Source organism: Accipiter gentilis, chromosome 1 (assembly GCF_929443795.1).
Source record: "Accipiter gentilis chromosome 1, bAccGen1.1, whole genome shotgun sequence".
Lineage (NCBI taxonomy): Eukaryota > Metazoa > Chordata > Aves > Accipitriformes > Accipitridae > Astur > Astur gentilis.
In genome coordinates, this window is record NC_064880.1 from 12,822,507 (window position 1) to 12,841,860 (window position 19,354).

General features: G+C 42.7%; 1 protein-coding gene across 2 annotated transcripts in view; it reads left to right on the forward strand.

Annotated features, from left to right (window-relative positions):
- The first annotated feature begins 2,525 nt into the window (after positions 1-2,525).
- LOC126038518 (UDP-glucuronosyltransferase 1A1-like) overlaps positions 2,526-19,354 on the forward strand; it is a 34,393-nt gene continuing 17,564 nt past the window's right edge. The window contains exon 1 of one of the 2 annotated variants that reach the window (XM_049800322.1): positions 2,526-3,448. In XM_049800322.1, the coding sequence (XP_049656279.1) occupies positions 2,603-3,448 (846 nt within the window). In that variant the 5' untranslated portion in view covers positions 2,526-2,602. Of the gene's footprint in view, positions 3,449-12,008; positions 12,865-19,354 lie in introns of those variants that run through there. The other variant, XM_049800330.1, reaches the window with a different exon arrangement.

The following is a 19,354-nucleotide window of genomic DNA, read 5'->3' on the forward strand; positions in this document are numbered from 1 at the left end:
CCGCGCACAGCCTGCTGGGAGTCGTAGTGCGGCGCCGGAGCGTCACGGCTCTGGCGGAGGGGAGGGGGAGCCGCACTGCCCGCTGGGAAGGCGGACCTCCCCGCAAGGCCTTCTGGGGGGTGTAGTTTCTTGGAGGCCGCGGTGGATGGTGGGAGTCAGCCTGCTGGGGGCGGGGGGGGGCAAGGGTTGCCGTGGAGACCCCGGGGCATGCGCGGCCTCGCCAGCCTGAGGGCCTGGAGGAGGCCCAGCCTGCCCCGGCCCAGCTTCTGCTGGGTGGTGGACCTGTTGGGGGGAGGAGAGCAGCACTTCACCATGACCGAGACATCTCAGGCAACCACCGGGGACAGGCCCTGCTGAAGCCTTCCAAAAAACATAGCCAGGGGTGAAGCTCAGTGTACCAGCCTTATAGCACAAGGGCTTCTGCTGCAAGGAAGAGCTCTCACGGAGGCGGGGGCTGCTTCTCCTTCTGCCCTTTCTGGTCCAGTTCCCTCCCTAAGCTCGTGTGGCCCCATCAGGTGCAGGCCAGGGCTTGTACTGGCATTGGGATTTCAAATACAGATGAGCCTGGCCGGTAATCAGAGACGACCAGCTCCCTCTTTGAAACATGCAGGTGGTTGGTCACAGCTGCCACCATGGTTAGAGTGGCCCAGCTGGCACATCGCTTGCTGCCAGCATCGACTCTCACTGTGGTCCGCTGCAATCACACACATCATGCCAGTGGGGCCACAGACAGCAGTCGTGCTGACACAATGTCCCTCCTTCCCGCTGCAGCCGTCCAGCACGGCCCCTCTCCCGTGGGGTTTTCCATTCCTCCCCTGGCGTCCCCCAGCTATGCAGCTTCTTCCCTAATTCGAAGTTCCCACTGGCATCTTGCACTGGCGACCACGTGTGAAGGGTAAGCAACTCTTAACTTGCACTCCCTTGAACCCAGCAAAGTTTAACTCATCAAGCAACCTTTGCCAGATAACCAAGCCAACTGAGGGAGTCACCAGCAAACACTCAGGAACACCTCTAAGGTACTGATTAGCTTCGCTCATCCTGCACTTGCTTTTGTACCCACTCCCTTCATGTTAAGGGTGCTGCAAGGTTTGGATGGCAAATTCATCCTGCTGCAGAAGGGAAGGGAGGACAGGAATTTTCCCTAACAGCTGTCTGCTTACCCCTCTCCAGAAAATGGGGGGTGCCAAAAAAAAAACAACTTAAAAAATAAAAATAACCTTTTCGTGAGAAAATGCTGTTTACTAAACCAGTCTTTTTTCCAATGATCCTTTTTAAGTGCAGTTTATATAAAGCTGGAAATAATGTTTTAGTTATTACCCATCCTTTTTTTTCCTTACAGTTTATAATAACATAAAAGATTCTGAAAGTATTTTTTTCACTTTTACCTCAGAGCTTCTCCCCCTAATCTGAAGCTCAAATATTTTGTTTTCTGAAAAGTTATCACATGCCTGAAAGAAAACTGCATTTTGCCACTTACTCAGTAGTTTCCCTACACAAGGAAAAAGTTACAGATGTCGGTAAAGTGGGAAAAAGAAACAAAAAGGCTAATAGGAAAAGATGAAGAAAATGATACGTAATTAATTTCATTGCATTGACCATGGTACGGAAGGGAGATCAAAGAAGTTGTGTTCCTGAGGGACAGAGGTTGCATGGCTCTAAATATCTTACATTTCATTATTTTTCCATGCCACAGTGCTATTTAGGCTTCTAATCTTTTTGGCACCATTAATGTCAAAAGCAATGCTGTAAAGCTGAAGGCTCTTGCAAACCCACAGTTGCAATGAAGCTGCTCGTTAGCTAAGTCAGGTCCGATATCTGGGCTCACACCTGTGTCTTTACTGAATAGTCCAAGCCATACAGGGAGTTGTAGTTGTTAAAACACATTTAGTACATGTCCTATGTCTGGACTCTACTTGATGTATAGGCAAGTGGTGAGGAGCTTTCAACCGCCTGAAGGCCATCTCATAGGCTGTGAAACAACTGCATTACTGCCCTGAAGCAAGAACCTGGGCTTCAACTTCACAGATCTCTGCCTCAGCTGCCAGGTCAGCCTCTCTCAGTGTCTCTTGCTGGTGTCATTGTAGACTGGAGATTCCTGCTAGCTCAGAAGAGTTGGTTCATCTGCCCTTTCCCCTTGCCCTGAGGGTCTCCTGTTCTGTCCTCAGAGAAATGATCTGAACTTCCATGTCTCCAACCACAATGAAATTTGTTGAGGCTGTTTTCATTTGTTACTGTGGTGTTGGATTTTTTCACACCAAACTTGCCTTCCTTGGTCCTGGCCAAGGAGTAAGACAGGATACATCAATGATCAAGAGAGAATTCCTAAGAAATCTGACTACCATGTTGAGGAGCTAGTTCTCTGTTGAACACTGAGGAACTCCAATGACTCTCAGGACAGGAAAGGGTCACACCATTTGGCTTCACAAGTAATGAGAAAAAACCCCAAACCATCCACAAGCCGAAGCAGTGAATCATTAACTAGAAGATTATGACAAAGCAGCACAACTCAACAGATAAACCGATCAGCTTCATTCAAAAGCATCTTCAGGATACTGCCTGAGGGAGAAGGCTCTCTCACAGTCTGTACTCTGACCACAGGAACATGACTTTGAGGCTTTGCTCTGCCTGGATTTTTATCCTCCTCCTGCCTGGCCTCTCAGATGGAAGGAAACTCCTGGTGGTGCCCATGGGTGGAAGCCACTGGCTTAGCATGCGACAAGTGGTTGAAAAGCTCAGTGAGAGAGGACACAAAGTGGTGGTGGTTATACCAGAAGTAAGCTGGCAGATGGAAACGACACAGGCATACACAGTGAAAACATACCCAGTGTCTTACACGTTAGAAGAGCTGGATAATGCCTTTCATGAGTACGTTGCCACTCACCTGAAGGACCTGCCTTTCCCTCTGAACGTTCTAGCACTATACAACATCTCAGTGCACGTTTTCCGTACATTCTTTGTTCAGTGCAAGAACCTGTTCAGCAGCAAGGAGACCCTGCAGTACTTGAATCAAAGTGGCTTTGATGCTGTCCTGACAGACCCCGTTTTTATGTGTGGAGCAACACTTGCTAATTATTTTTCTCTTCCATTTGTGTTCTTCATGAGAGGATTTCCTTGCAACTTACACTACGAAGCGCCGCAGTGCCCAAGTCCTCTGTCATATACCCCAAGACTATTTACCTTCAACTCGGACCACATGACCTTTTTCCAGAGAGTGGAAAATGCACTGGTTTCCCTCCTGGAGCTTGTGTACTGTAATGGTTTCTACGAAGATGCAATAAAGTTTTCCTCTGAAGTTCTTCAGCGAGATGTATCCCTGCTAGACCTCCTGAACTCTGCTTCCATTTGGCTTCTGAGATTTGACTTTGTGTTTGAATACGTCAGACCAGTGATGCCCAATATGGTCTTTGTTGGAGGTATAAACTGTGCTCAGAGGAAACCACTGTCTGAGGTATGTTCTTTTTCCTCCAAATTATACATTTTCCAATGAAATCTGATTACATTGTTTCTGGAAGTTTAGTGCTACTGATTTTTTTTTATTGTTTCTGGTAATGATTTAATACAACCAGGTTCTGGCAGTTGTTTTCCACAGGCTGAAATCAAATTACCTCGATGGAGGCAAATGACTTACTTGAATCAATGAGGATTTTCTGAGAAGTCCAACAAAAAATGGACTTCATCTGCCAGCCACAAATTACTGTCCTCAGTGAGTGTATATCATTCACCAACCAGACGCAGTTTTGATTTCATTTTCATGGAGTGTGACATATATTTCCTTCACCTGACCAAAAGCTCAAAGACCATGCTCTAAAAGTCTTCCTTTGTTTTTAATTCTAAGCCCAGCAAAGTCAGTTAATTTGCTTCGGTTGTATTTCCATGACATATGGTTTCCAAACTGGCTGTCTATGTTGTTTCTGTTTGTAGATCATGGTGAAACATAAATGTCACCTTGAAATGGGAAGAATTAATCTAAAGTAGTGTATTTGGTGAAACACACTTGTATGCAAAACTCAGATAAGTTTTCATACCTACTTCTTGACGTTTGCTCCTACCAGAATTGTTCTGCAGGATTTTTAAAGCTAATCTAGAAATTTAAATCTATTTTGATAGTTATCATATAGTCTCTAAAACAATTAATAGCACCAGACATTTCTTTCCAGGCACAAAGCAGGACACAAATTTCTTTCCTATGAAATTACTTCCTCACTTCTGAATTGTGGTCACATAATATCACTACACAACTGCAGTACAGTATCTTTGAGCTGAAGGGTATTTTCTTTCTTCTTTCAGATTTCTTTTATAATCTTTGACAGGCTTATGCAGAGTCCACTGAACTTAGTAAAGAATAATATTATAAATTGGAATATTAGAATATTATTATAAATTATAATATTAGAATAACATTATAAATAAGGCATTCTCAAGTTAGGCTCAAGAGAGTGGCACTTTGTAGTTTGAGATTTAAGAGGCAAATTCTTGCTGGTTCCATGACATAACTCTTTACTTCTATATCTTGAAGGTCTTAAAGCTGCAAACAGTTTGTAGCTTGCTACAAGGGTAGAACCATCCCGCCCTCATTTTATACCTGGCATCTCCCATCTTCATACTGACATTTGTCATTTGCTGGAAATCACATGTTCCAAACCTTGAAAAGCCTTGTGTATTCCTCCTATCTTCAGTCTGCCTTTTCTAGCTACATTTCCTACAGACAGCAGAGGAATTTCCCCTATTTCAGTTTGAACAGTGCCCAGCAACAAGGCAATAATGCAGTAGAGTGTAAACAAATGTGAAGTGAGTCAAATGGGAGAAAGAAATCTACCTATGCATACACAGTGGTAAGCCCTGGGTTGACCAGTACTGTTCAGAAATATAATCATATGGTAAGAATAGATAGTTCTCCAAAACCTTGTAGCCCATTGCCAAACAGACAAGAAAACAAAAAGTTAGGATGACTAGGAAAGGGAGAGAGAACAAGAGATTCAAAATGTGGTTTCTTTTCTCAGACAAGGAGCTTAAGCCACAGATGTTTCTGTTATACCACTTGCCATAGTTTTCCACAGACAGAGAAATCAGGCGTTGTGGCCTCATTCCCAAAGAGGGCTCCTTTCTGCCACGTCTGACATGGCCCCATGGAGTACCTGCTGTGGAGCTGAAGATGTCAGGGTGCTGAGGAGCTCATGCTTTTGCTGAACTGGGCATATGTGTCATATCTAGCCCAGAGCTGGGAATTAAATCCCAAGTTCCCTGACCCTCCTGAGCTGTAAGCATTGTCTGTGGCCTGCAGTCTCGGAGGGAGAACATGCAACCACAGGACTGGGCCTGGGGGAACACAAACTGTGCTTACTCATTGACTAAGATAACCAGATAACTGTACTGGCTGCCTCAGGCTGGATTTCCTCTTGTCCTGCACTTTGCATAGACATCTGTCTCAGTAGCAATTACATATGCATTAACAGACACATAAATCCAATTGCCAAGTCCTACTGTGTCTGGAGGTTTAATACAAGGGTTGCAGGAAATCAGACCCAATATCTTGACTGAGCAGAGGTTCTGTGCCAGCGTCATGCACTAATGACTCCAGAAGTACCTGAAGGCTGGCATGGTAAGTGGTCCCTCATTAGGGGGACATCGCAAATGAACTCAGACTGTAAGCCCTGAGACATTTTGATGAACATCTCATCTTTAGCCAAAGTTAATGCAGAGTTGGTTTTTTGGGCAGCTCATAAAAACAAGGTTCATATGATTTGATCAAAACAAAGTTCAGAAATGTAAACTATAGCAACCTTTCAGAGTTGTTCCTGTTTTTTTAATCTAAACCACCCATTACTTATTTAAACAACTAGTTAACTTAAAACATTAAAATAACCCCAGATTTAAGTAGGTAGTAAAAGAGAAGTGTAACTAAATAAATACCTTGTGGTTTGTCCCTCTAGCACAAGGATTAAGAAGACAGGTCCTGTTCTGAAGCCCTCCTGCCAGAGCCAGCAGAATCTGGGAAGCTCTGATAAGGAGACACTTCTAACTGGTCCTTTGAAATATGCAATTAAAGTGGAATTCAAAGACTTTGGCAAGAAGCCAAATAATACAGTAAGCAGTACCAAAGTGCACACACATACCTGGTACGCAGATATATGCTTTTCAAAAGCCTGCACAACCCAAACATCACTTTGTGTGACCTCAGAAGGGATCCTGTCATGTCTGCGGGTGCTGTTAATTTGCTGACATGGGTAGCTAAGATTAGTACAGCTATAGGGGAACTCTTCATTTTCTGCACTGAAGCAGTAGTCATCACTCCGTTCATGAACCAAATGCTAGTCACTTTTTTTGTGCAATATTCAAGGTGTTGATGAACTTAGTGGCAGTTCAGAGCAGCCTGGTATCCTGTCAGCATCTGCTTATTATGCTTTTGCAAAGGATGTTGAGCACCTTTAAAGCTGGCAATACTGTTCATCTGTCTTATATTGCAATGTCAAAATACACAACATCAGACAAGTAAAAGCAGCAATACTTTTGAAAAAGAAAGTTTAACCGTCATGCGTTGTTCATGTTCAATACACAGCATGTATCAACCTGAAACAGCTGCTCTAAACAAACGGTTTATCTCACTGTCCTCTTCAGTTTGCTCTTGTCCACATCCCTTTGCCTCCATATTTTGAAGAAGAGATACTGAAGGAAGATGTAAAATAGTTCTTTCGACAAGTTCTTTCTGTTCTCCGTTTACCTCTAATTTCTCTTTTTCTTATTTCTGTCCTTCCTGTTACTGCCTCACCTGCCTCACCTTTTCCACAGTTTTGCTCTAATGGTCTGGTACAAAAAGTAGGGAGTCTGTTGAGTCCATAAGAAAGTGTAGCCATACTGTAGTTTCTTACAGACACTGGAAGATAAACTTTGTATTGGCTGTTTTCAGCCAGCTAATTTTGCTATTGAAAATCATATCCAAGTGCAGAGTAAAAAAACACACCAAGTACCAAGTTCCAATTGGATTTAGTCAGTTCCTGTCACAGCAGTTGCAATAAATGTTTTATCTCCAAATCTCCAGTATTTAATCAGAATTACTCATAAATCTGTTCAGTCTCACTCTTTCAGTCTGTGCCTTGCAAAACTGTCTCCCCCCTCTCACTCACCCATATTTGGCCCTTCTCTAGAAATCGGTCCTCCATGTCTGAAGGTGGTTCCTCCATGTCAGTGTTACAGTGTGGAGCTACACAGAGCAGTGCTAGGACCCTTTGGGTGTCTACTGAGACAAACCCCATTGCCTAAGGCTGTAAGGGTTTGTTTCTCCATACCGAAGATACTGGGAATCCCACCACCACTTATAGAAGGAAGGAACAGGAATAACTTTGTGCTGCTGATAGTTTTTCATCAGCTCTTTTCTTCATAAGGACCTCTTCCTTAGCACCACCCAAAAGGGTTCAAACTGTTATTGCTTTTACTTGCATAAAGGAAAAACATCCCTTCAGCAAAGCCCTGAGGGCCTCAGTTCACTGCACGTTTCCAGAGGATAGCAGTGAATGGCAGCGAACAAGGGGTCACACCACCCTAGTAGAGCTTTCTCTGGAAACCCAAGCTGGGGTATTACCACCTAGTTTTTTTATAACAGCCCAGCAGTCAGTTCCTCCCTCAGGAAGCATGAACTCTAGGGACAGCTTGTGCCTCCCTGTGAGTGGATTCAAACCCACAGGTCTAACTACCAAGTTCCTGGCTAATTTAATCAAGAGAGGATCTCTCTTCTCATCAAAGTTGAGCTGCTGCTCAAAGGGAATATGGAAGAGGAAAGGCGAATTTGCAGCTCTCTCAGGACTTATAGCTGAAGAGGTCCAGGAGACGCCTGTATGTGGTTGCTTACATTACTGCCTGTTTCTGTGAAAGGAGGAGAGCTCAGAAGCCTAGTTTGCTTGTTGGGGTTTTCTGTGTGTGTGTTACCAGTGGGATTAGTAAAAGATATATCTCCTTCTAAATTTTGTCTTGCTCAAAATATATAAAAAAGGGTTTTCAGGACAGTGACCAAAGACCGAGGCTCCTTCTTTGTGTCCTGGAAGGTCTACACTGGCCTCCTTTCCCTTCACTTGCCCTGAACCTATCATTTAGTTCATTTTTTAAATCTAGTACCATGGGGAGAAAAGACAAACAGGATTGTTCCTCTCCTCCTCAGATTTGGGATTGCATGGTACATCCTGGTAGCTGTGATATATTCATAAGACATGCAGGTTTGACTGCTTCCAGGAGGTGGGAATTTAACATCAACCTTTTACATACTGGTTAGGTGTTCTCAGTTAGGCTAGCCCATAAAAGAAATGGTGCGATTGCCATTCATTGTGCTGGGTGTATTTTAAAGGTTGCCTTTTGAAAGCAAAACCAGGCTTATTTTCTCACTGGGTACTTATCAAGTCAATGGTATTAACCACAAGTATTATTACAAGATGACATCCCTGGTCTTAGTTTCATGAAGGAAGGAGTGTGTTGATATACTTTCAAGCTTAAAAATTAACAGAAAGTACAAAGGGAGACATCTTTTTCCAAGAACAGTGTGCTCTCCTTCCCTGTTACATGAGCAATTGCAATATTGAAGGGTAACCACAACAATATTGGGAAGTTAAATATTTATTTCTGCAGTCAATAAGTTCCCTGGAGAAAAGTTAAAGCTTGCATGGACCTTCATATAAAAGACTGTGTCAGATGCCTCCAGAGCAGAACCCTCCGGTTTACTTCCACCAAAATGGCTCTTCCATTTCAGTGTTTTTACCAATGTACTGGGATATTTCTTCTTCTGACATCATCTTTAATCTTTGCTGAAGGTGGAAAGATCTTGGTTATACCTTAGGATGGAAGTCACTGGCTCAGCACGTGCCCAGTAGTGGGGAAGCTCCAGCAAAATGGACATGAAGTTGTTGTGGTTGTACTGTCAACAAGTTTGCATATGAAATCAAAGGAGCCTCATAATTACACAGTGAAAGTATATCCAATACCTTACACAGAGGAACATTTAGCTGTTGCGCTCAATTCATTTGTTAGTGCTCATTTTATTGAACACTCTGTTTTGAATATTATTATTACAATGTATCAAAGCATGTCGGAAATTTTCAGGTTCTTTTTCACCAACTGTAAGAGCTTTTTGCACAATGAAGACATGATGCAGTATTTGAGAGGGAGCAAATTTGATGTGGTTTTCACGAATCCGATTATGATGTGCAGTCCGATAATTGCTGAGTATCTTTCAGTTCCTTCTGTCTACTTTTTGCGGGGATTTCTTTGCGGTATGGATTCTGAAGCCACACAGTGTCCAAACCCTCCTTCCTATGTCCCCAGACTCTTCCTAAATAATTCAGATAGCATGACATTTGCTCAACACGTGAAGAACATGCTGGTCCATATGCTGAAGTTCATTTACTGTAAGCCTGTATTCGCTCAATTTGAAGAACTTGCATACAAGATTTTTCAAAAGAAAATGACATCTACAGACCTTCTAAGCCGTTGATCTGTTTGGCTAATGAGATACGATTTTGTGTTTGAGATCCCGAGACCAGTGATACCAAACATGTTTTTTATTGGAGGGATAAACTGTGATCAGAAGAAAAAACTGTCTCAGGTATAAAATTTTATTTTATTTTTATTGAAAAGGTAAGAGCATAAATGTTTAAACATCCTTACATTAAAACCTAACTGCCAACACTTTTGTATTTAAAGATAGAAAGCTAATGAGAAATCCTGCATGATGCAGAAATGTTATTTCCTAATATCCAGCATTCAGATTATATCATATCCTGGCAAACCTAAATCCTTATCAGATATGAGAATTTAAGTAACATGTAACTTTTATGCAAATGATAAGGTCTTTTGTTGAACTGAAGCTCACCTGAATTTTGGTGAGTTGCAAACTTTCCTCCCCAACAGGAAGCCAGACTTGTTACCTTCCATTTCATCTAAGTTTCTTATGCCATGTCCATCTCTGTAAGAGCTGTCCCTGCAACCAAAGCCAGGCTCAGGACTTGGCTATATTGCTCTGAAAGAGTAGCCTTAGGAAAACCTGTAAGCAGTCTGCTCTCTGTCTGCCCCATGGTGTCCTCCCCTCCCAGCTCTCTCATGGACTGTCCATCCATACTTCCATATACCCATTCTCCTTTCATCCACAATGAAGGTTATAGGACTTAAGATTTTAGCTATTCATCAGTTCTTTTTCTGTCACATCCATCTGCCAGACTGATTTATTTACATCTCTGCCATTATGTCAAGGTGTCAATATCAAACCCCGAAAAGAAAGCCTTTTTAAATTGTACCCTCCCCCCCTTTTTTTTATAGGTTATTTAATTAGGTTTTAAGCTTTTCTGTGTGTGGATGTCTTCTGTAAATTCCCATTCAGGTCTTTGGGTACCAGCCAGGTCTCTGAATCATGTACAGCGTATTCTATAGCAGATCAAAAGCAGGAAAGGGATATTCAAGTATTGCAAATTGTGAGTACCCCTGAAACAGAGTAGAGTAGAAGAAAGCCCTAATATCCTCCCTTTTTGTCCCAATAAGTATGTTTAGTGCTTGTGTTGGAAGTGGCAGAGCCAATCCTCTTACCAGGACAGTCTCCAGTGCCACTTGGTTCACACTAACTGGTTATATATGTTCGAATAAAAGAAGAGGAGTAGCAGTTGTTCACAAGGGGTCTTTCAAAAGGACATGGAGTCAGGAGTGCGAAAGATTGCTGACAAGGTATTACAGACCCAAGCAGATGTCTGTAAATGCCCCACATAAGACATGCATGACTGTCTGTCTTCATCTGTCAGTCTAGCTTGAATGCATCTTCTAGTGTACATTTGACAGCCTTGTCAGAGGTTCCGAGCAACAGGTCTGTTCCTATGCATCACCTTCTCCCGAGCTGTTTGGAAATTCCCATTAAGTTAATCCTATGTTGGAAACTACCGATATGGAGACAGTGCAGGTGATGGAGCTGGCTGCTCTTTTTGGAGGGCAGGTTCTCAACAAGGTCAAAGCTTTCCCACCAGGCTTGAAAATAAGCATGCAGATACTGCATGTGAAAGAAAGCTCCACCAGTGATGTAGAGCCCTGAATGTCTTGGAGGACCAAATTGTATCCCAAAGGCACCTGCCCAGCCACCTACTTATAAACTTTTATGGTGAGACTTTATCACCAACATTTCAAAATCCAGCAGTTTACAGCTGAGAAGGATCTGGACCCACAGAGTTGATGAACTCTTTCAGTCATGAACTGAACTGACATTGGCCATGAACTCATGAGTTCATGAATTAGAAACGTGTTGTTGGTTTATGTTATCTGATGTACAATGATGAAGTGCTGTTTTGCAATTTAGTTTTAATACCTGATAGGATAAGAGGTTAGATGGAAGTTACATGTAGAGATGGGGAAATATTTTCTGTTGGCTACTTCAAAAAAATGCATGTTTGCATCAATGAAAAAAAAATATTCATTTTTCTCAGTTGTACCAACTGAGGAAAAAACAAAACCCAGGTACTTTAACATTGATTTCTCATATTTATCTTTACTATAAGTTACATTTACTTTATAGACACAGTACTACCATGTGACGTCAGCAGTGTTTCTGTCCATTCACTTTGTGTATGCATTTCTTTCATGGATTGCCATGCACCTTAGAGCATGTTGTCAGTAAATGTCAGCAAAACATGCTGGGTTGCTGGTGGTAAGAAGTGTCATGAGGCTGTGCTCCTACTATGGGAGGAAGAAGAGAAGGCTGAGGCATTGAGCTGTAGTCTCAGCTTGGGCAAGCGAAGTGTATATGATAGGAGACACACCTCTCTCGTGCTCATACAAACCCGCTTTTGAAGTCCAAACCTCATCTCAAGCTTTTATAATCATTAGTCACCTACTGTGAGTCCAATGCATGCAAACTTGTGAACACCTGAAATGTGAGGCAAGCCAAAAGGGCAGAGGTATCATTAGAAAGCATTGCCAAGTGGTGTGTTTGCATAGGTGGAGCATAGCTACAAAAGCTTGCGAACCACCCCTGGCCTTTCTCCTGCATGGGTTCCTGTCTGTCTAACTTGCAACATGCTGGTGGCAGTGCTGCTCCCCTTCTTGGGCTGCCTGAGTCTTGCCACTGCTGGGAAACTGCTGGTGATCCCAATGGAGGGCAGCCACTGGCTCAGTATGAAGGAAGTGCTGGCCGAGCTGAGCAAGAGAGGGCATGAAATAGTTGTCATCGCACCAGACAGCAAAATGCTGATAGATTCTTCTGGGATATATGAATTGAAAATGTACCCTGTACCTTTCAAAAAGGAAGAGATGGAAGAACTTATGCGCTCACTTAGTGCAAACTGTTTTAGCGAAGAGCCGTTCCTGATGAGATTTTTGAATACCTGGGATAATTTCAGAAAGAGCTCTGCCATGTTTCAAACTTCCTGCAGTTCTTTACTCTACAACAAAGAGATGATGAAATACATCAAAGAAAGTAAATTTGATGCCATCTTCACAGATCCTCTGACACCCTGTGGACAGATAATTGCTTTGCACTTTTCTATCCCTACTGTTTTCTTCTTGCGGGGCATCCCGTGTGCTATAGACATTCATGCTGCTCAGAGTCCAGACCCACCATCCTACATCCCACGAATGTTCTCACTCAATACAGATCATATGACGTTTCCTCAGAGAGTGAAGAACTTCCTCATCAGCATTTCAGAGACTTTCACCTGCAGTATGATCTTTTCACCACTTGAAAGCCTGGCCTCAGACTTTCTCCAAAAACCGATGACAATTAGGCAGCTTTTAAGTCATGGATCCATTTGGCTGAAGAGACTTGACTTTGTCTTTGACTATCCCATGCCTGTAATGCCCAATATGATTTTCATTGGAGGCATAAACTGTGGACAGAAGAAACCATTATCTCAGGTCAGTGACTGGCTGGGAAAGGTATAACAAGGGAAAAGTTCTGGCAGTCATACACCTGCACGATCTGGGTGAGGTTTAATACTGTGTTTGATATGGACATTTCTTACCTAAAGAGATAATTTAGATTAATGCTTTTTGTATAGCCAATCCACATGAAAAACAGAGTGGTATAGTGGACCAGAACAGGATGTGATTCCACCTCCTTTTCTTGGATCTGCCCAACACATGGATTTTGTTTGGTGAGGGCATCACATGCTATGCTGAGTTTAATTCCAGCTGAAGTCAGGTACATAAACAGCATCTAGCCTAGGAATTAATGCAAAAAGGGCAGGTGAATTATAACAGCTCTTCCAAAAATTCTGTGCCCCACATAAGAGGCAGTAGAATATTTCTTCAAGAGCATTAGCTGCTTATCCAGTCAGAAAAGTAACTCACTGAGTTATGTGCAATAGCATCATGTGCTCTTTTCTGTAACAGCAGCCTTCTGTTTGAGTTGAAGGCTAATATTTTGTGGTGAAGATTTTGGTCTAACAACAGCTTCCATCACAAAAACTAGATAGCTGATTTCTCAGCTGCATTTTTAGGAGACATCTGCTTTGGATGGGGAAATGTTGATGGGTGGTTGCTGGGGCATCTGTGGTCAAAAAAGTACTTGATAAAGGCATGCATGTGATGTATGTTAGCTTGTTGGTGCTCATGATATATGTTAGCTTGTTGCTGCATGTGATGTATATTCTTGCTTGCTTGTGCTGTAAGACGAGCAGCCTCATGTGAAGTCAGAGATTAAGTAGAAAAGGATAGGAGGAGACAGCTCTCAGCAGATGATGAATCTGTAGTTAGTGTCATCCAGCTGTTTCAGCTATAAATCACATTGGTTCCCAGAAAGGATAAAGTTTCATCCTTTGTGAACATTGCTTAAAAATAAACAGACTTTCCTCTATTCTTCCCTTGAACCTTTTTCACTTGCCAGCCTTTCCTGAGTCTTAGGGAATGGATTCTTCCTGCCTATCACCACTCTTACTCTTCCCCCAAATTCATAGGCCTTCCTGAACATGAATGAGTGAAGCTTCACAATAAAATATATTTGCATTTTACAAGCCTCGCACATCTTCCCCAAAGTCAACCTTAACAGCCCTCAGGCTTTGCTCCTCCTGGTACTTCCCCTGATGCTGCCCATTGAAAGTACTGTTTATTTCTGTTGAGCTGCTAGTGTTCATATCTTGCTTTTTCACAAAAGTCGCATTCAAATTGCCTGTCAGCCCCCCCTCCTTCACCCAGCCCCCCCCCCCCCCCCCCCCCCCGGCCACTTTTATCAGGGTAGTGCTTTCTCCTATCTGTTCTGTCCATCAGAGCTGCTTAATGGCTCCTCAAGACAAACCCAGGCAGACCCTTTGGGAAAGCAGCACCCTGCCTGCAGGCAAGGCCATATGGCAGCTCCAGGTTAAAATCGGACTTTCCTCTGAAGACAAAGCTCACTCTCGCTCTCATCTTGCCCAGGGGCTAAAGATCATAGTTCAGCAGTAATATTTATTGCAGAAGTACTGATTCTTCAGTCCTGATTTCTTCTTGTCTTCCAACTATGCCTCTGCATCACAGTTAGATCTAACGGCAAAATACAGTCTTGCAGGTTGACAAGTTTATCACAAGTACTTGTTAACTGCTCAGACATGCTGTCTTGCTTTTATCTTTTAATCTGAAGTAATAACACCACCTCTTACCATTTAAAATCAATTCCTGGCCTGAAACAAGAGGGCTGCTACTGGGTACTTCTGTCCAAGCTTTCTTGTATTAGGTATAAGGGGAATTGTGTGGCTTTTCCTTCTTATTGCTCCTGGAAGAAGAAAATGATCGAGAGAGGCACAGAGAGATAGGTCAGGATGAGAAAAAAAAAGTGTCATGTATAGCAGTTGGTGGTTTTCCTTCGTGAATTCAAGCCTTTGCTTCAGTGTTGCTTATTGTAATAAATTTGTTCCTGGTGTTGTATCTGGCCCCAGTGCTGAGCTGTATGTAAATCACAGGCCTCCTCCTTAGGATTTGCACAGATATCGTGCTGTATAGTGGCATAATTTCATTATTTCAAACATAAACTCGAACAGCATCTCAGAACAGCTGTAAAATTCTTATAAAAAAGAAAGAAAGAAAAGAAGGAAAGCATTTTAATACCTGCTTTCAGCAAGCCCAGTTACTTCCAAGTGCCAGCATTATTCAAAGGCTTGGGATTTTGTTTTTGCAAAGCCTGATTTTATTTTCAATTTAACATCAATCAGCACAGAGAAACAATCAGAAAGGACCCATCCCAAGGGAGCCTCAGATACAAAGCCCAGTTTTGCCCAACCTAAGTTGATTTATCATGTTTCTTTAATGATTCATCAATGCCTTGAATGGTTACCGGTGACTGGTTCTGCTGGAAAAGCCGGGTCGTTAAGAGGGAATGTGAGAATCTGGCGGAGGGGGCGGGGATGACGGACGGGTGGACGACGAGGACTGTGGGTCTACTTAAAATCTGTTAGGTCAGGGCAGATGAACAGGCTTTGGATTTCTAGGAACATGGCTCATGTAAGTAAATACAGTTACTTAGTTCCTGTGGGGGTTTTGGTTTTCCTGTCTCTGTTTTGCTTGGCTAATGGTGGAAAGCTGTTGGTGGTGCCAATGGATGGGAGTCACTGGCTCAGCATGCGCTCACTGCTGGCAGCCCTCAGTCAGAAAGGGCACGAAATTGTCATTGTTGCACCAGAAGTAAACTTGAACGTGAAGGCATCTGAATATTACACTCTCAAAACATATCCAGTGCCTTTAACTAGGGAAGAACTGGGAGCAAGCATGCATTCATTTGCGAATGATCTTTTTGAGAGAAGACCTTTTCTTCAAAGAATTACTGCACTTTATGAAAAAGTTCAAGTCATCTCCGATCTCTACATCTCCTCCTGTAGCAGTTTACTGCACAATAAGCATCTGATGCAATATCTTGAAGGGAGTAAATTTGACGCAGTTCTCACAGATCCTGTTGTACCATGTGGACAAATACTGGCTCTGCATCTCTCTATCCCATCAGTTTTCTTTTTACGGGGACTCCCCTGCAGTCTTGATTTGCAGGCTACTCAGTGTCCTGACCCCCCTTCCTATGTCCCAAGAACATTTACAGACAACTCAGACAACATGACGTTTATGCAGCGTGTGGAGAACTTATTTCTCAAGTCATCAGAATCATTTCTTTGCAATTTTGCCTATTTGCCATTTGAACTTCTGGCCTCAGATGTTCTTCACAGACCAGTAACAATGAAGGAGCTCTTAAGCCATGGATCCATTTGGCTTAAAAGAATGGATTTTGTTTTTGAGTATCCCATGCCAGTGATGCCCAACATAGTTTTTATTGGAGGTATAAACTGTGGAAAGAAAAAAACATTATCTCAGGTCAGTGATTTCCTTGATGAACTATATTAATGTTTGAAGGGAGAATGCTGTTTGCTCTGTATGTATATAATTGTATACATGGGTTTGTGGGATTTATATGTGCAGTAAGGTATACTGTAAAGACAAAGAAAATAGGTGAAAACCGGGGTTGATTTTAATTCTCTCCCACTCTTGCAGGTACTCTTCTACAGCATTGGCAGGATATAAGCATTTTTGCTTACATAATTGTTTTCTTTGGGCTAGGTGGAAGTAGTTCATCACTGCACTCTCACTAATGAGGCACACACCCACCAGGGACAGTGATTGCTGTCTTACCAGGCGGGTCTGATGCTGGTGTTTGCCAAATCAGTATTATTAACTCAAACTATTTATTTTACTGTCACAGTTGATTTTTAAGAACTATGAATCTTTTTGGTTTAATAGAGCCATCCTTTCATAATTTAGAAATAAAGTGTCATAACGCATCAGTCGGCAGGTAACGTTCTGGTTGCTCTGTCAGTCCAGGCTTATCCTTTCACTGCATGGATTCCTTACAAAATTTTCTGCAAAACTGTTGGACGTTTTCATAGCTGCTGTCCAACCCTGCACATCTGCAACAGCTTACGCTGCCTTCTGAAAAGTTTTCCTGCAAAGGCTGTACGTAGAGCTGCAGTAGTTCAGTAAATGTACTTTAAAAAAATTCTGATGTATACTATCAACCTCCATACTAAATTATTGTATTGTCAAAATTACTTCTGTGCAATAATTTTCATAATTAGGGCTGTCTGTCTGCAAATCCTGCCTATGCATGAATGTTGTTTGCTTTCATGGCCCTGGGGCATACTCTTCCCAGGCTGATCTGGAACGGTATTTCTGAGTTCCTAATTTAATTTTAAATATAGGTGGCAAACCCCGTGTCCTTGTCCTTTCTCCTTCCAGCCCCTACTTCTTCCTTCCAAAAGGAGGCCTTTCAGTGAAATGAACTTTCATAGCTAATTTTCCATTTTTATTACAGCATCAAGATAGAAAACTGATAAAGAAACCAGACCATTTCCCATGTGAAGCATTAATATTTTTCTAAGCTTTTACAAATAGAAAATGATTTGGACTGGCAGGAGGGGATGAATTTTCTTAGACTGAAAATTCTTGTTTAGAAAATTAATGATCTGTTAATTAGCTCTTTGGAGCAGATCACTTGTTAAATGATCCCTTATTTCCATAAATCCCAGTGTTCCTCCAATACAAAGAGGTGGGTGTTTCCCAATCTAGCTGCTGCTCTGATTACTATCTGCTAAATTGACTGAACTTTAACACCTTTTATTCTGTCTCTGCCATGCCCATGATTATACATTTACCACACTGCAAATAAGTCTAAAGATCATCCGGAGAAAGCACAGCACAGATTGCTTAAAAACATGGAGCTGGGGATATTCTTTTGGGGCAGCACTCACCAGATTTCTGCTGAAATGGCCCTGGTGCTTAGTGCTCATCCGCAAGTCACGGCAACACTGGTGCTGCTCCTGTCTGTGCTCAGTGTGGCTGCTGGTGGGAAGCTGCTGGTGGTGCCGGTGGACGGGAGTCATTGGCTCAGCATGCGGGAAGTGTTGGATGGTCTCAGGCAGAAGGGACATGAAATAGTCGTTGTTGCACCTGAAATAGACATACATATAAAACCATCAGAGAATTTTATTATGACAATGTATCCAATACCGTTCACAAAGAAAGATGTAGATGGAAGTATCCATTCTTTTTCACAGGATGTATCTGAAGAAGGATCTTTTCTGGAAAGAGTCTTAAAGTGCACTGGAGACTGAAAAGCATCTCTGCCATTACTCTCTCTACCTGTGCACACTTACTGTACAACAAAGAGCTTGTCAGATATCTTGAGGAGAGCAAGTTTGATGCTGTCCTTACAGACCCTGTACTACCCTGTGGGCAGATACTGGCTGAGCATCTTTCAGTCCCTTCCGTGGTTCTTTTACGAGGAATACCCTGTGGCTTAGATTTTGAAGCCACTCAGTGTCCCAATCCCCCTTCTTATGTCCCCAGGGTATTTACACAGCATACAGACCGCATGAACTTTCTCCAGCGGGTGAAGAATCTAATGTTTGAACTCCCAAATTATTTTCTCTGTGATTTTTGTCTTTCAACCATACGTAAAACTGGCTTCCGAGTTCCTCCAGCGGGACGTGACTGTGCTGCATCTCTTACGGCAGGCTTCCATTTGGCTCATGAGGTTAGATTTTGTGTTAGATTATCCAAGACCTTTGATGCCCAACATCATTGTAATTGGAGGAGTAAACTGTGCTCACAAGGAGCTACCTCAGGTGGGTCATGCTCTGTTTTTAATTCTTGTTCTGATAGACTTCTGTGTTCACAAGGGTGGAATTTTGTCTTGCAGATAGGAATCAAGTTCCTGTTTAGGGTGAGTTAGGCAAATACGCACGAAATAAATTATTTTTCTCTCACTTTCTTCCTCACTTCCCATTTTCTGTGAAGGCAGCTCTACCTTTTCACTTATAAAGTATGCTCAGCTGAAGAGAAGCTCTAGGTTCTCCTCGTGAAGGTTGGTGATGGGATGTTGTATCCACCAGCCAAAGTGATTGTCATAATTTGTGGACATTAGGACAAAGTGTTGGATTTGTCTTTTGAGCAGCTCCCATGGGACAGCTCAGAAAACCTTAAAAGCTCTTTTCAGGCTCAAAACCCCAGTCCTAATGAATGGAGCCATGGAACAGGTCTGATTTGACATGTCCAACACAGCATGACTAGCAATGAGGGGATGGATGCAGCCTTGGCAATTATGCTGACTTCTCAGATGTAGCATGTACTCTGGGTGCCTCAGGTGTAGAATATAGCAATGCATGCAGTTTTTAATGGAGAGCCTCCTCTGCTGCTCTGTGGGACAGCCTGGAGAGTTTTGCTATTCTTTTTTGTGCCCTGGCTTTCCTCTTCTGTCATATTATTTAGGACTTGTGCACCATGGGGTGAGGTCACAAAGCCTGTGTGGCAATTCCACCCATCTCCAAGTGGCAGATGTGGCTGTGGCATCTTACAGACATCCTCTTGCACACTGTAATTTGCCACCTGAGCGTTCGTG